The 18,261-nt window shown below is 48.3% G+C and overlaps 1 protein-coding gene across 1 annotated transcript; it reads right to left on the minus strand.

Moving 5' to 3' along the window:
- Positions 1-845: 845 nt before the first annotated feature.
- LOC122376399 lies at positions 846-17,766 on the minus strand. Its single transcript, XM_043356259.1, has 5 exons — positions 17,581-17,766; positions 8,427-8,492; positions 4,101-4,236; positions 3,615-3,730; positions 846-2,166 (listed from the first exon to the last, which is right to left on the minus strand). The coding sequence occupies exons 2-5, from the start codon at positions 8,482-8,484 to the stop codon at positions 1,985-1,987; spliced, it is 492 nt and encodes a 163-aa protein (XP_043212194.1). The 5' UTR covers positions 8,485-8,492; positions 17,581-17,766; the 3' UTR covers positions 846-1,984.
- Positions 17,767-18,261: the final 495 nt, after the last annotated feature.

The following is an 18,261-nucleotide window of genomic DNA, read 5'->3' on the forward strand; positions in this document are numbered from 1 at the left end:
TACTCGTCGAACTAGCCGAACCAGTATCACTAGAAAAACCGGAAGAACCACCCACCTCATAACATGACATTGGCAGTGAAATCCAGGAATGAATGAACGCTCGTTTTGCTGCGGTGGTTGATTCGAAAGCGCCATTATTTAGCAGTCTTTGTTCGTCTTCGAATAATCATCCTCATTTTCCCCACACCGTATACGTGTGCTGTTGGGAACGATGCGGTAATTTCACACCGAAAACGGTCATAACTTGCAGCTATTTTTCACAAGTCGGGTCTGAATAGACGCCTTCACTGTGACGTTGTATGACACCATATTGGTTCCGGTCTCAAAAGCACGGTAGGTGTCGCGTCATACTCGCAATAGCACATATAGCTCTCGAAAGCGTTTCATCGCCTTTTCCACGCGTGTGGGGACCCTGATTGTTCGTCGGATGTGGCGCATTTCGACATGTATACGGTTTCGTTTGCAATGATTGGTCAAAATAGTGACCAATTGAACCATTTTCGGTCCAGACCGTTTTCATAGTGGGACTGGCCAAGGGTTGGAAGGGAAATTTGATCTTATTGATGCAAAGTATTTAAAGTGCAGGGTTGAAGTTGAGCAGGGCGTAATAAGGAGCATATGACTTCACGCCACGATGTGATGTTTGGCAGTGTGCAGCATCCAATTCGTGTACTGAAGGTGCTGTCTTTGTCATTATTCCATAGCATATATCCCATATATGGTAGATCTAAGACATCCCCAAAGCTAGTGTTAGCCTAAGTCACATATACCGTGTAATGGACAGCTTAGACTTCAAGTCCATATAGTCATCGAATTTGTTTCCCGCCAAAACCACAAACAAATCATTACAATATTGAGCATTTTTATTACAATAGGCAATCGCAATGTCTCATTTACGGGCGTTGTTTCCATCAGACATTCGAGGTAGGCAGTCAGGGCGGTATTGCAAGAGGCTGCTTCACAAGCTGCGATTGGAAACTGCGCTGGAAACAAGGCTGCTATTTTCGTACGGCGCGCAAAGTCAGTGGTTTGGCAACAAGTGAAAACGAATGAGTCCCAACTGACCATTGACTAGAGGCGACACATGAAAGCAGGGCAAAACACTCAGAATGGAAGGATAGATACAGAAAGGGAGGCATAAAGTGAGACATCGTACGGAGTGGCGCGGAAAAGGAAGTGGAATGATGAGAAAATCAATGAGACGATTGTAGCTTTCGAGGCATTGTGCATGAGTGAAAATGAAGCAGTGCAGAATAAATCATTTGCCCTCAATAGAAAGCGCGTATTTTCAAGTGATTGAACAGATTGGCAGTAAGTAAGATGTCGACCAAAAAAACTGAAGGGCTGAGACAAAAAACATACATCTTTTGATATTCACAGCTTTTTGAGCAGGTAGGCCGATAAATCACAAGCGATCCCGTCATAAGAATGGAAATATTTGAAGAAAAAACAATTGAAAGCCCCGAAGTAAAATTATATTGAATTTTAGTGAAGCAAAAGAGTTTGAACAAAAATTGAGCAATTTCAACAGATTTCAGGCAACGTATAAACAATATGCGTGCAAAGGAATGGATTGTCATTCGAAGTGCAGGTGAGCAGGAGCGAAACGAGCAAGGATAATAGCATCGGATGGCAAGATCAACTACTGAAAGAGCGTAGCAGATGAGCCTTTCGAAGGCCGATAATGTACAGTTGCGATTCAGTTTGCCTATATCGACTGTCTAACATCTCCGCATATAACAAGGCCCACATCTAATACCGATATGGGGTCTGTAACAAAATCAACATCAACAGAAAACAGCGTAACGTTCTGACAACAAGGGTAACACGTTGAACAACAACTCAACATCAGGCACACATCACAGGCCATGCAACTGAAGGTCGTGACACGTGGCACGCGTCACAAATCCTCCAGTGCCGCGCAAAACTCGTTCTCACGACATTTCTGGGTTGTTTTTGATAGTCCGTGGAAGTTTTTTTCGGCTTACTCGGTGCTCCACGAATCCTCGAAGTCCTTCTGGAGCTGGTTCATCCAGACCGAGTGGTCCACCTCCCACTCGTCCGTGTCCAGGCCACGGCCGGACGAGGTCAGGGCGCTACCGAAGGCGGCGGCAGCCAGGGCGGCCAGACCAAGACCGGCGCAGATCAGGATGATCGGCAGGATAACTGCGGAGAAACGGACGGAACAGACGTCAGACAGTGCCGAATGTGCAGACTTATTGGCAATGAAGATACCCGGGTAAGCTAAGGGAGTCAAGACAAATGTTGAAAACCGTCCAAGACAACAATGCTCTAAAGAACAAAGGCGATATTTACTCTACCCTTGATATCCAGCATTTATAGATAAATGCGTTGGAAAGCTGCAAATTGTGCAGGCGTAGTTAAAACCACCGCACTTCGGCACACGATAGGATGTCAGTCATGCTCCAACCCCTAGTTCTGCCCGGTCCCGCCGAGCGACCACAAAACCCTAACAGGCGTATCCTAGCGGTGAAACCGCACAGCTAACCTAACAGCCACCTTCGTCCGCGTAAAAACGCCCGTGAACCCGCGGCCTCTATCAGCGGCCGCTCCTCCCAGCAGGCACGAGGCAAAACCAACTTCCGCTAGCCCCTGTGACCGTTTGACCGAGTATGGCAGAGGGATGAACCGATCACTCTCTCTAGGTCACCCCCGCGCCCTCGCCGCCCCCTCCCCGCCGAGGCAGACGCTCGGGCCAGTTATTCGGTCTGCAGTGTGCCTTGAGGGCAGGCGATCTTCCCGGTCGGGCGCCGGGGCCGCTCGGGCGCCGGGGAGGGTGCGCCCGGGGCGCCGGGTGGACTACGGGGGCGCCACGCCGAGTCCCGCCTCTGAGGGCGCCGGTGTGACCCAGTGACGCGTCGTCTCCGGTTTCGCAGGCCGGAACGGTTAACGGGGTAGCTCGGACGCATCTGGCGAGGTCGCTGAGTAGTTCGGGACATCTCCGCTAGGCGGCGGTGGGCGCGCCGGTGGTGGTCGGCCCGGAGCTCGTGGCAGTCAGAAACCCCGCCGCTCACCGGCTGATCAGTGAGCAGTGAACGTGCACCTTGCTCACCCGAAAAGGAATGCACGGCTCATGTTTTAGTCAACAGAGAAACCAACTGATGCTGCTTTTTGATCAGGGACACACGACCGATACAACTGGGACAGTGGAGTGTCTAGGAGACAGCCCTGTGATGCACCCGGCGATGCAGGACATTGGTCAGCGCCGCAGGGCGCTCCGTGCCGGCACGTGCTCACCTCACGCACAAGTGGGTCAGCCGGAGGCCGGCGCAGAGATACCTCATTGCATACGCCGTCCGGGAGAGCCCTCGCACACGCGGCGCATAACTGCAACGCTAGACTTGGAAGCGTGTGGCGCTCCTTGCGTTTGAGCTTTAGGTGGAGGCCCTGACAAGGATTGCTGGCCTCATGTGACTCGATGGCCCAGAAACACTCCCGCTTTTTACACATCCCTCCCTCCCTTCCCCTCCCTCCATTCCTCTCTCCCTTCCTTTTAGTTCCTCTCCTTCTCCAGTTTAGGCCTCACTTCTTCCATCCCTCCCTTCCTCCCTCTATCCCTTCTCGCCGATTCCCTCGTCCTCGCTCGAACTCACTGTCGGCAATGCCGGGCCCTCCCTTGGCGGGGGCGTGGTAGGAGGGTCCGTAGCTGGGAGCCGAGTAACCGCTGCTGCCCGAGTCGTACGAATCGTACGAGCTGCGGCGGAACAGGCTGGGGAGAGAGGGAGATGCAGATGTTACACGGGGGTCAGGGGGTTCATGAGCGGTAGACACTCGCATTCACAGGTCATTACATTTCGAATTGACTTGCTAGGCTCTTTTAAACGGTAGGATCGATTCAATATAATTTGATATTGTTTCATAGCACAGATGCAGCGTTAGTTCCATATCTTGTTTTAGAGCCGCAGCCACTATGAAGCCGCGCATCGCTAATTTATTATAATATTTCACAATTCTAATAGCAGTAAAATACCACCATTAGAGGGAAATACCCATTTGACAACGTTTCTTTTGTCAGAAATTTATCAAATGATAAGATGACTCTAGCACTGTGCTTAGTTTTTCGAAAGACCACCACTCACTTCTGGACCCATCCGAAGGGCGAGTAGGAGGCCTTTTTGACGGGCCGCGGCCTGTACTGCTGCTGGTAATAGTTGTTGCTGTACTCGGGGGATCCCAGCTCCTGGGCGTACTCAGTGTCACGCTTCTGGAGCGAGCCTGTGGAAAAGGAGAGATAGTGTCAGACATCTGGGCAGGCGTAGTGCCCCTTGTCTGAAGGGATCCTATGAAAGTTTGATAGAAATGTCAAAAGTCTGATCAGACATAAAATCGAAGTTTATTGGACTCATTTTTTATTGGCTAGGGGCCATCCTCGCCTACATTTGCTTATTTTGGTCTGTCACGGCTACAAAAAGAATGTCATAGGCCATGTGTGGTTTGCATGTTCACCGATGAAAGAGCTGTGCAATGTCTTTGATTCATTGCAAGGTGTTGCAAAAGATGTCGCTTGCGAGTGGGTGATAATCATCCTACTAACTGCACATCCCCACCGCATCGACCATCTGCCTCCGGTGAAAGCCAAACGAAGCATAAGACATACATCTTCAGCTTCGCAACACACTTTTTCTAACCGTCACACACAATTCATTTTCATCATCTTCGGATCCTAGTGAATCTCGGACGCTGCATCAGACCGTTACAAACAGCTGACTCTGACTCTCGAATTTGTACATTTCCACCACCGCCTTACGGTGGCAGCACCGAACAGGCCCACACTCCACTGATTGTGCAGTCGCCTCGGCTCGTTGCTCCCCGAGAAAGTCTGAGAGATTCGCCGTGTGAGCTCCCTGCAATCGAGTGTGCAAGCAGCGCGCGCTTTGGTACGCTTCGGCACCGGCGGTGGGAACTGGGAACCCTTCACCGCCCGCCGCCACCGCCGCCGCCGCCGCCGCCGCCGCCGCCGCCGCCGCCGCCGCCGCTGACCGCTCGTCGCCGTTCGCTGTCCGGCAGTGTGACACGCCAGCTAGTCGTCCCACTGAGCTAGTGGCCCGTATGTCCACTGAACTACACCACGCATATCAATGTGGTCTGTGGGCGACGGCTCGACACGGATACCGACCGTCTCTGTGGTGGGGAGAGGGGTGGGGGAGGCGGGTAGAGGAAGGGGGAGGCGGGGAGAAAAGTGGGGAGGAGGGAAGGCTTGAGATGCTGAGGAGTTGATAGTGAGGAGAGGAGGAAGTAGGATGGAGAGGAGAGAGGATAGGATAAGAGGTAAGGGAGTGGAGAGGTGAAGGAGGAAGAAGAGGAGCGTGGCGGGGCATAGTTGGATAGATCGGGAGCGCAATGAAGATATAGTGTGTGGGAGAGTGAGAGGGAGAGAGGGAGAGGGGAAGATAAAAATTAAAGAGCAAGCTGAGCTGGTTAAAGGAATCGAAGAACAGCAATGAGGCGATTCAGGCTGAATGCGTGATTTAGAGGGCCTGCGAAACCCGATAGAAGAAAAGGGATAAAATAAGAACATCTGGACCAAACCGTTCAGCGCGCTGTGCAGTTGCGCTCACTGGCAGTGAAAGGAGAGCTCCACGAGAGGGAAACAGTGCCACCATTCATCTCCCATCATCAATCCGCTGGTCAATGAAGCGTGTTAGACTGCATGTCAGCAGTCTGCAGATCATCGGTGGCCGAAATTTCTCCCGGAGAGCCCCGTCCCAGCAGCAGGGGTAACGGTGTTACGGCTGGATGAGACGATCCATCTGTCACGGGGCTCAGTGACAGGTGTGACAGGTGGGACACCCGTCACCTGGTCTCTCTCTCTCTCTCTCTCTCTTTCTCTCTCTCTCTTTCTCTCTCTCTCTCTCTCTCTCTCTCTCTCTCTCTCTCTCTCTCTCTCTCTCTCTCTCTCTCTCGCAGACCCGGCAGGAAGTTCAATCAGCAGGTGTTTGTGCTGCTGTCCCTATCAGCACGGACCATCAGTACGCAGAACCAGCACATTCGTTCGTCCGGAATGCCCTACAGAGTTTCGTGACCCCAATCAAGATACCTATAAGAAACAGGTAGATCCGATGTTTGAAAGTAAAGCCCCAGTCACAAATTTGACGCACCTGTGACATTTCCTGACACCCACGTGACTATTGTATTAACTTTTGTGTTTTGCGATGTTTTGACCTTATTTGAAGTACTAAAAGCTCAAAATGTATGGTTAATGTTGTTTAAAGCAGCATATTAATAATTATATTTGTAAATTATCGATAAGCTGCTTATAGCAGGTCACGTGATTGCTACCAGATTATGTGCTCAGAAAGCATCTTTTCAACTTCGATTTTGAACAATTTTTACCTCCTTTGAGGCCAAATGATGGACGGTTTGAGGCACACGATGAAATGCTGAATCTATTGATGCCAAAATTTGTTCGTTTTTTGCATTTTTAGACTAGTATATCCTGGCTCAAACTTTGACCAGTTTGTGTGTAAACCCTATGGTGAAGGGAAAACTTCACGCCCAGCAGGCCTCATTACAGTGCTGCCAAATCGTGTTTGGTGGGGGTCGGCCCCAATTGCTGAGTTGGCCCGTACCAAGGCTCGCCGTTACTAGGAAGATGTTCGGCGCTAGACGAAATGCAAAGAGGCAAGTCTGGCAAGGCGCTGAAGTTAGAACGACTGTATCGAGTGAATTTAGCACGGTTTGGAAAGAAATGTACGTCGCCATTTTGATTTTACAGTTATAGAAAACCGGGTTAGCGCTGCTGATTGGAAACCGCACTGACTCCCGCTCAGGTGGAGAGAAGCCAAAGTTAACTGGAAGCATAACCAGTGGGAATTACTACCTGATGGCGTGTGGAACTGCGGCTCAATGTCTGCCGATGCGGCGGGCGCACGCTCTCCCCAGGCTCTGGGCCAGTTTCTCCGTGCAATGGCCTCCGAGGAGGCGTTCGGCCCCGGTGGGGAGGCCTCAGTCAGGGCGACCGCCTTCAAGACCCGTGCCGGATTCAGTAATGAGGTGTAATTGAAGCTCGGAGTGGGGTGTAATTGAAGCCAACCTCCGGACAAAGGTAAATGATGGATGAGCTCGAGAAGGGTGTAACGTCAGTTCATGAATCCCGCCGCAGCATTCAACGCCCAGGGGAAGAGCGAATTTCCAGCAACCCGTTATCAAACCTCCTAATGATCATATCACTTCCTGGTCTGCGTAACTCTCATGGCGATCTCTCTGTGGATCATTGCTGGCCATCAAATCGTGCAGTGGTTGTTAGACCAACCCGACAGATCATTGTATGTCGATGCATCACTTTCACTTTCTTCTCTCGGTTTCCGACGCGGAAGAGTTGTCAGTGCGCTGCTGCAGGCGGGAAACCACGTGCATTGGGGCCACGCTTTCTATGCCGCGGGGCACATGACAGTCTCAACGCTGGCCGAGAAGGGTGCGGTTCGGGAGGCGGACTGGAGAGCGTCCCAAGCTCGATATTTGGTGGTCAGTGCATGGAAGCTGATGCAAGACGCCACGAGGGAACTTCCTAGCTTATTTCATGCAATCAGCTATGATGTTTTATAATTGGATTTTGAACGTTTCTCCAGTAGACATATCTTTGGGCTGGTGGTGAAAAGTATTGCGGCGTTGGGTTGCAAAGTTACGGACAAAAAGCTAGTGGGGATATTTATTCATCCAATGACAAATTGAAATTTTGCGCTGATCAATGTCGTGAAATATTTGATCTAAGAGTAAATTCAGCGATATGCAAACGAAATGTTATCGACGAATATAACACATTTGAACATAATTTTGTTGAGAAACCATAGTTCACTTATTCCAAATGCGAATAATAATAGTGAGCAGTTCAGTTAGAAGCACATTTTGCAATGCTTTTGGTTGAAATTCAAAAGCACGAACTGTGAAATATTGATAAGCTGTGAACATATATATGCAATTTATGAACACCCGGCAACTTCGTGCCAACCCGGATGTTTGTGAGCTCACGGGGAAAACCAGCCTTCTCCCATCTGATCTCAAAAGGAGATGTTATTCCATTCACGCGGCGTCCTCATCTCTTCAATAGGGGCGGCTCTACCTACAGAGAAGAACCCGAGTGAAAGCCCTACCGCCCTGCTCCCATCTTCGTGCAGTAATGTGTTTACCCGGAACGGACACCGGGTCATAGGGAAACGAAAGTTCACCGGGTTCAGGCGTCTGAATTCATCGCTGTTTGGCCGGCGACAATGATTGAGTGGAATGAGGCCCGTGAGCTTACAGGGTGCATATAATGCGAGCGTTATTTCATGGCAGAAAAGGACGCGCCCTGCTATATAGGCTTAGCTAGGCTAATGCGCCATTCTTCAGCCTGCTAGTCAAACCCTCTCGCTAGACTAACGCGACTATTGTAGTGAACTATCTCCTTCCCCGGGTTTCATATTCACCTTGACAGACCGCCACGCAGGCAAGGGCGCAGATCACCAGTGCAGACATACGAGCCATCGCGGATCCTGAAAGCAGGGCATGCCTCGGTTAATGACGCTTCCAATGACACACTTGCAACGGCGGCAGTATGCTCGGTGAAAGTGGTTCGTTCACAGCGCCACGCGCCGGACGATGAATAATTGGTCGGCAATTCGGTGCGGTCAGTGCAGGCTGCACAGAAAGTGGCGTGAGTCGACGGAATTTGGAGTCGAACGGACGGAGAGTCGGGGAGAATAGGCGAGTGGGAAGTCTGAAAGGAACGCCGTGTTGACACTGGGTAAATATGCGGAGGAAACGGGCGGATACACTGGCGACAGGCTGGCTCGAGAGGTGATTCAGCGTTTGACAGTCAGCTGATGAGTAGAAGGCGAAACACGTGACATACATTGTGGCTTAGTGTAGTTAGAATACAAAATAACATTCACAAACCACATGAAAAAGAATGTGAGTGATTTTGAGAAAACGTGCTAAATTGGAAAGATTGTGTGTTACAATTGTATCCAACGTTATTATAAGCTCAGATACTATTTTATTTTACCGTTCACGGGTGGAGAATGTCTGAAAAAGTTACCCCGGCCGGCGACCGAAAGTCAGGAAGACGATGATGCTCAAATGTTTGTCAACGGTTATCAACAAACCCCTATTCTGTGGCATAGAATAATGGATGTCTGCCGTTTGTACGTTTTTAGGGAAAACTGCTGCACGCAGATGCGGAAGATTTCGTAATTGTAACAACAATTTTGCAACACGCCTTAAAATTTCGGACGCATGTCACCTAGTGCTAGGTCAGGTCATCAGGTCAAATTTGCTGGATGATCGTGCTAAAAATGCCATCGTGCCCTTTATGCAAAGCTTATTCCGTAGAAGTTGCAACCTTCCCACACAAAACAAAATGTCAAATTTGACCGTTTTGACCCTCTTATTGATTTGAGCTCGCACCTGAAATATTATTCGCGACCGAGCCTTAAACGAGTAATCGAATGTTTTGTTTGCAGTGTTATGTCCATGCACTGTGAGAAAAGTTGTCGGAGAACGCTAAAATCAAAGAAATTTGGCTTTTGATGATCTATGGTGATTTTATTATTGAGCTTGCCTAAAACATGACCAGATTACTCTGATCACGTTTGTCGCTCTTTCAAACGTCGTTCCGCTTCTCGCCTCGTAGCCAAGTAGCCGAGTTAGAAGGAGCGTGAAAAGCCCACCTCTCGACTCAACGTGTTACGATAAGGCCACCACCCTGGCGCGGGTTAAGTTGGGGGAGCCTTGAGCCTTGAGCCCCAGCAGCTCGTCTTTCTATCTCACTGATATTACCCTCGTCCTGTCTTGTGATGTTATTACAGTGCCATCTTACGATAACGGCCCTTAAATATGATTTACTTCTGTTTGATGAAACATGTCGGGCTCCGTGAAAAGACTTAAAAACATAGAAGCTCCAAAATGAAAATAAAGTAAATTTTCAAGAACTTTTCAAGGTAGATAAGAATAATGCGAGACGCTTTTATAGATGGCGGTTTTTTCGTATGGAGACAGCTTTTCGGATTTACAAAAGTGGAAAAGTTACCCCGGCCGCGCCGGGGTCGGCTGAAAGTTACCCCGGCCACGGCCGGGGTGGCCGGGGCAGGTTCTCCACCCATGTTACCGTTTATGAAAAGCCGCTTGACAACCATTGACGAGTAGTAAACCATTTATTAGAAGAGCTTGAAAAGTTCTTGCACCGTAGCACAATACGTGTAGGTATGTCTATCGGAATTAGAAACTAGACTGTAATTTGGATAGCTCCAACCGATTGGAAACGTGAAATTAGTTGTTGATTCTATGAACATTTGCATGGCATAAATCAAACCAAAATATCATAAGTCTATTCTCAAGTCAACTCCGTAAACTTGTCTGCATTACAACAGAAGAATCAATAAACAATATCTGTATTCAACTGTGCGTAGCTATGGCATTCATATTTTACATAGATAACTATGGGGCTCTAAAAGAATGCCGCTCTGTTTTATTTGTTCGCCGTATTTGTAGCAACACTGCATTAGCACCGCACCTATGAGCTGCATGGTGACAGCAACTTTTTCTTAATCAGCCAATGACTTTTTCAGACATGCTATTCGAAAGGAAAGCTGGATAGGTTCAGAAGAAATAAAAAAGGAAATAGACAGACAGAAACACTGGAAAACTTAACAAGAATGGAGATGAAGAAGAGAGCAAAATAGAAATGTAAAAGAAATGAAATAATATAGGTAGAATAAATAATGAGAAAGCCAAAAGGAAAAGCTAGACAGAGGCAGGCATTTAGTCAGAGACAAAGATATTGTCAGAGATAGAGACAGAGACCCAGAAACAGGAAATAACAGAGACAGTGTCAGAGAGAGAAGACGGAGAGAGAGAAGACGGAGCGAGAGGAGCCGGCGTCAGGCCGGCTGAGTGGGGCTCGTCATTGCCGCTCATTGGCATTCATTGCGGTCATCGGCAACGCCCCAGGTGACGGTGAAAGAGAGAGTTGGAGAGAGGGCGAGAGCGCGGGAGAGAGTGTGAGACTCGGCTGTGCAGTGAAATCGGCCCGCCCGCCGGCCCCGGGGGCACACTGCCGGATGCAGGGCGGCTGGCACAGACAACCCGGTCCCCGAGGGCTAACGGTGAAATCAACGGAGTCTGAGACCGCTTGGCATGATGTGGTTGAAGAAAAGACTGCAAGAGGCCCGCTGTTTTGGGTGGGGTGCCTCAACAGAGCCGGGAAATGGCCCATGGGAAGGAAGATATCTGACATGCGTAGAGGAGAAACGAAAATAGCAGGATGCAGCGTGGTAAATAAAGAGATGATTGCTATCAACTAGATGACTGGACAACAATTCTTTTGAACATGCTCTAGGTAGGGTATTACGAGAAAATGGAAAGTCTTGATCCACAAATGGCCGTTATTTAGATGCAGGTGGTTATTTAGCGATGACTTGGTCGCTGTGAGGCATTGTGGAAAGTAAATTGCGATTTTCTCTAACAATGATTTACTTGGTCACACATGATTTCGAAAGTACCTGCTAGGTATAAGTGATTTTTATTATTCGTAAAAATATTGAAATAGGTAAAACTTTATATTTTTCCAAGCCATCGACTGTTGATGCTAATTGTTAGGTTTCTGGACTTCAAACTTCTCAATTGGCTCACAAAGTGGTAAGTCTTCTCGCCCGCATTAATTTTTACTGCACTGCTTTGCACTGTTCTTTACTGTAGGTACTTCTGCCTCATTGGAAAAAAAAATGTTCATCTGGCTACCAAAACGGAATTGAATGAAATTGAATTTTGTCATGAGGAAATAATCGGACAATTTGTAGGTATGAAACAGCACAAGTCATAAGCTTCGAAAAGCCTTTGAAGCTTTATAAGCTTTGAAGCTTTATAAGCAAACGAGCAATCGAGAAAATAAGTTTCTTTTTCCTCATATACCTAATTCGAGCAGTCACTAGAAATTGGGAGCTCACAAATTTCATGAGCATGGGTGCAACGAGTCTGATCGGGTGCAATGCAGGAAGACATGGTCCAGGCTTACGACATTCAGAACGGCTACTGCCATCTCTCGTGAAATACTACTCTACAAGTGTGAAAGCCGCCAATACTGTGCAGCTCGGTCGTCAGAGGTAAAGTGGGGACACTTTCACTCAACAGATGTCAGCACCGTTGCGTCTGATTTCCAGCGCAGAGGGCGCTGTCACCAGCCACCGTCCTGGCCTGCCACCGCGTATCAGCAACTTACACTTCAGCTTCTAGTCCTGCCAATAGATCGCGACACTGTCGCCTCTAGAGCACTACCACTTCCCAAACCCAACCACTCAACCGCTAACTGGCTATCTCCAGTCCTCTCTCTAATCCTCCACTCCTCTCTCCTCTGCAGAGGCCCCACCTAACTGCACCGAGATGGCTCGGCAGAGCCGTAGGGGACGGGGCCACAGGGGACCGATAGGCAGACAAAGCGCGACACCTGCGCGCCGCTGAGGCCGCTCGCTTGCAACAAGTCGTGCGGGAAACGATGAGTTGCATGCCAAGTCGTGCGAGGCAGAGTGACGGTGCCGGAACGTGGGCTCAGAAGGGAGAGGCTCAGATTGAACGACTGGAGACAGTCGAGCATTAGGTTTGAGGAGATGGTTCGAAATCCTGATTTTTCCCGCGCTAAAAATAACAGGCAAGGGAAATATAATTTATATGGAAGCAAGATATTGCAACGGCAATACAATGGGTATAATATTTTGATACCGCAGCAAAAAGTGCGCAATAGTTTTTAAGTATTGATAAGAAATAAAGTAGTGCATTTTTATAAATCAATACAATATCGGACATGTTTCTAAGAATTCATGAAAAGTGTCCCGGCTGGATAAACGGCATCAAATTACCCCAACCGCAATGCAAATCGGGTGACAACGTGCCACACAACTGGCACAAAATGCGTGTGATTTTTCCTCGCCAACGGTCACACGACAGGGACGGAGGCGCCGTGGGACTCGGGGTATGATATATGACATGAGGCGACCTCGGCAGGTCCTAGACTAGCTCATTCACAGTGGCCTGGTCATAAACAGACCACAAATGGCCGAAGAAAAACGCTTGGTTCATTACTCTACTAGCTTGAGGCTGCGGGGCAGTGTAAGCTTATTTTATCGTTGCATGGCACGCATGCTAGAATGACCGCTGAATACGGTGGGCAGAACTGCAAGATGACCCGTAATGCGTTGAAGTGTCTTTGACACAGGGTTAAGACCATTTAGCTGAGATACGAGAAGAAAGTCAGCAAGGGCGCGGCACAAACATCCTTATGGGGATGCTTTCGTGGGCTTTCCGTGTCGTTGAGAGGCGAGAGAAAGCGCCTCCCAGCGGGAAGACATGACCTCTTGGGCGGCAACCCTTTCACCATCACGATTCTAGTCATAAAATATTACATCCACCGGCTTTAGTGAGGCCGAACACACTCACATCAGCTCTGTCGTATCGTAGATCAGTTCAATGCAGTTTCTGTCATATGCCTTATCGCGTTATGCACATAGCTGTCAGAGGCACGGGGATGAGGTACAGAGATTGGCGTGCGCGGGCGCGCAGTGGGTTAGTTTTTCTTTTTGCAGAGATGCAGTCTCGTCGGGAAGCGGGGACGGACCTAGTTAGGTTTTTGTGCGGCGTTGGGGTTCTCAGGGATATGAAGTTACCTTTTTGTACGCTATTTGCTGATCGAAACGGGAGGTTTTAACAGGGGATCCTATCTCTGGGATAGGGCGAAAAACGCCCAATGGTGCTCTCGAGACTACCATAAAGTTTTCTTTTTACTCAGGAATGCTACCAATGTATGCTAAATTACGTTGACATAGCTTTGTAAAGCGACCAGTTCAACGGAACGCCTCTTTGAGATGCAAGGTACGGTTAAACACTGACCTTTCATTGGTCTTTGGAGCTGATCTTTATCGCTATTTTAGCATTCTGCTGAATACGCGGCTGACTGTGCCCATTTGCCAGCATGACAAGCCAATCCTGCATCTCTCTGAAGGTCCACGCAGCCAACTGCGCACTGCACCTCTCTTCAGACTCTCCAATCAGTCCTATCACCTGTATAATTGGACAGATTCGCCTCAGGTGTGAAACGCTGCGCACGTGGAGATCGGCGACCGATTTTAGTCACCACACTCCAAACATATGAGAGGATATATTCCCACTTAACGGCCTAAGCTCTGATTTACGTCGACGGCCTAATCACCGACTGGTCGACGCTGCGGTGCAGCCAAGAAAAACTGCCGATCTAGATGTAAAACTGCGGGCCTGTGCATTGCACGCGTCGAGCAGCACGATTCATGATCTCCTGCGAGCGTCTGCAAGCTGAGCCCACGACAGCGTGCACCACAAGGAGCCTTGCAGGAGTCCTTCAACACAGAGCCATCCTCTCCATGGAGTGGCCATCCTGGGCGGGCAGGCTAGGTCCGGTTGGGAAACCCAAACGTCCCCGGCGGTGACCATTGCCTGAGGTCAGGCCTTTCCGAGCAGACGGGCAGCTGCGCCAAATGATCACCCTCCCACAGTCGGGGCGTTTTGGACGCGAAGGTCACAAGGTGGACAGTGGTTAAGTGATACAGGATGTGAGATTGCATGAGTAATGCTCAGCGTTGAGCTGAAGTGCATGCAACCGTTTGGGAAATAGCGAAACTCCTCAATTATTTCGTTGTTTAGTGCTCGTCATGGCATCATGAATGGAAATAGAACAGAGCAACGGTGTGAAGTAGTTTGTGTTCTAGGAAACTCCGAACATAATTCATCGAAGAACGACAGGTTTCGAACTGAAAATTTGAATAAATTCATTTAAGCTTATAACCTTCACTACTTGTCTCGGACTAAAACAAGAATTAGTTGTGTGCTGAGCAGGGACGCACAATGTTTGCCGAGGGATTCTCTGCCAACTGGGACCTCCTTCAGATGACGCAGTTCTGCCGTTCAAACACTCAGTCCGAACTGCCGGCGTAGTAACTCGAAACTCGCCGTGTAAACATGGGCCATAGCTTCTGAAGGAGGCAGAACACTCTCACTACACTCATGGAGCCATTGAGATGAACTACTATCGCGATACACTTGTTTGGCTTTGTGTGCAGAAAATCTGACATTTTAGCAGCACGTGTAAGCCTATTTCTTAATTTTGAAAACAATTGTCATGCAAAAATAAACTTACGTTTTCGAATTGTTTGGACACGCTTATAGAAATTACATGTTTCCCTCAAGCATCATAATTTCCCGTAACCAGCAAATCTTCAACGAAAACAGCAATGAAAGTGAAGAGTGAAGCCAATTATCTAGCATGAAACACGACATAACTGATTTCATTACAATTTGAACCAGGCGGCACTGGTTCTAGGTATAATCGAAATACCATCTCGCCAACGCATCGAATTCCATTTGCACCTGTCCTGCGCGGCCGGGGCGGCAGTGAGTGTGCCGTACCGAAACTGGCCATGACTCGGCACCTCAGCGGGACCCGCAGCACACATTAGCATTACGTTGCTGACCTATCCCACTGGCGGCTGACACTGGCGCAGGGGCCTCGCCGGCACTGAGGTAGGACGCCTGTACGCGCGGCTCAGGGCCACCGGCCGCAGCCCGGCGCCGGCTAGCGAGCGCTAAAAGAATTCACGGCGATTCTAAACCAGTTACTGAAAATAATAAATGCAAAGAAAGTGAAAATAATTTCTTTTTAAGAAACATGGTTTAGAGCGAAGCTTTGCTATAGCTTTTAGTCCAAATGTGTTGTGCATATTTTTGCAGTAAAGATCATCAGCAGGTGCATTGGAATTACGATTTGATAAATACGGAAAGGTCTCTTATCATTCATTTGGTTAACAATCGGTCTGTGTGTGTTGAGGCAGGCGACTTTGAAGGATTACGCTTACATTACAACTAGTAAAACCAGACTAGCCGGATAGTTGGGCCTCAGTAGACAAGAATGAAGCCAAACCAGAAACTAACCGGAAGATCCAGATATACCGGAATGCTAAGAATAGAATCGGCCGTGAATTCTAAACAAGAGTTTCGACCAGACAAACTGGTCATACTTGTAACCGCACATATCATCCATGCTGATTCGGTCAGCACGATGGCGTATGAGGCTGTAAAGATGGATACCTGTTCATGCTTTGGCAAATGGAGCAAAAGAGAATGCACTCACAAGTGCTTATCTTTTACCAAGGATTTCTGATTTTATGCGTCATGACGCGTCATGACGCATGACGCGTCAATTAATCAGAAGCAATATCGACTTTTTTGTCTTTTCTAAATAAAGAAGAGAATAAGCAAATAACCTCAAGAAGAAACGTCGAACATGAATCAAGATTAATATGCAAACACGAAAGCGCGCCCGCCCATGCACATCGAACATAGAAAGGTCACGGGCTGAGGTTCGCTGCGCACAGCTGCAGAGATTACCGAGACTAAGCCGCGGAGGGCACGACATGACCTCCTTGAGAAGAGGCGAGTCCGGCCACGTGCAAACTGCAGTCATCGTGTTTTGCAAATATAGAAACATTCTAGCCACAGCTTTGAAAATGCAAGACTTCTTGAAGTCTCGAAATTTTTCTGGAATACAGGAATAACAAATCTCACGAGCCCATTGAGAAAATCGAAGCACTCGATTTTTTAGTGCTCGATGCCATATCGCGTGCCTATGTCGCTTATGCATTCAGTTGGTTTCGCACGGCGGTTTTATCGCCATCACGACCCTTTAGACGGAACAGACTGGCTCAGAGCGAAGTCAAGCGTTACGAAATGTCTGGCGGTGGTGGAATTTCCAGGGCGGTAGCGGTCACCGGGGTAGCACGTGCAGACGAGGTCGTGATGTAGCTGTAGAGAGGGAGGAGCTAGATGGCAGCGTCGTGATGCACTCGGGTAGAGGGAGGAGGAGCTGCGATGTGGCTGGGTAGAGGGAAGATGGTGGATGAAAGTGGGATGGATTTGCTATTGAGTAAAAAGATAAAAATGTTTTTAGATGAGTGATACTTCTTATATTTTATAAGATCATCTGACATTACCGCTGTATGACTTATAAAGCGCGCTTTAGGTATTTTTTTTTTAGCATTATAGTATAAGCTTCAACAGGATTTTCATGCTTGATTTTAGCATTTGATTGTAACTGAAGTTTTAACTTCTGAGCTAAGGTGGATATAACTAGGTATGTAAAGTGTTAGCTAGTTTTTCTACTTTAAAATTAAATAGCTTATTATTTTTCCATTTTTTCTACTTTCTATGAAGCCTTTGCTCTGTATTATAGAATAATGCTTGAAAACTTTTCATTCACACCTTGCATTGGTGTGCACAATCGCGTTCTCTTCAATCCGGAAATCTGTTAGCGATTTTACAATTAGCTTGAGTCCTTAGACCAAAATGCTAGGTATGAAACGAACCCGTAAAAATTGTGTTGCTGACTTTTATGATTGTTTTGTCAATTTTCATATTTGCTATTTTGACTGGTAGATAATAAAACAAATTTTCTCTGCTTCAGTAGGAAAGGAAATGGTGACTTGCGTATTTTCAAAAAAAAAAGAACACAGACTTGAGACAGACAGTGGAGTCCCTCCCACAGAACGTCAGCCCGCGTCACTCACTCACCGTTTGGGGGTAATTCCACGGGTTCGGAAGATGTAACCACCACGAGAGCTGGTCGACCACTGGGATGCCATTCTCCGGCCGTCTGTACCTTTTATACCGCCCTGTTGCGTCCGGGCCGCAGTCAGAAATTTTCATTGAAAACTAGGCCACACACTCGCTCTGTGCAGCATTTTCGCCCACTGACTGACTCGGAAGAAAATTTCACCGAGCGAAGGCTGGGCTTCCAGCGGCCATGCACCGCCCCTCCGGTGGTCAGAAAACTCGATAATCCGACACACACCAGCCAACAAACGTCCCTGCAGTAATCTTTCTTCAACAGTGGTGTCGTTATCATTTACAGAACATTTCCATCTCAAAATTATTTCAAATTCATTCGTTCTCTATTTTTAATAATTTTCAATCAGTGCTGGATAATCGAGTGACTTTTGTCCGCGAAGACGATTGAGCCCTCTCGGAACGGTGGGCGGAGCCTTGCTGGCGCGCATGGTAGAGGAGTTGCTTGTGCGCTCCGACCGCCGCCGACCCGAGCGCCACATCACTGGGTCGGGTCGAGGTGATCGGAACAGAGTCGCCACCACCAGACAGCACCAGCCAGCACCAGTGGTGATCTTCGTTGGATTTCAGTGATCAGTGCGTCCGATATTGTGCAGTGCGTCTCTTGCGAAGTGTTTGTGCGGTGTT

Source organism: Amphibalanus amphitrite, unplaced genomic scaffold (genome assembly GCF_019059575.1).
Source record: "Amphibalanus amphitrite isolate SeventyFive unplaced genomic scaffold, NRLGWU_Aamphi_draft 002124F_arrow, whole genome shotgun sequence".
Lineage (NCBI taxonomy): Eukaryota > Metazoa > Arthropoda > Thecostraca > Balanomorpha > Balanidae > Amphibalanus > Amphibalanus amphitrite.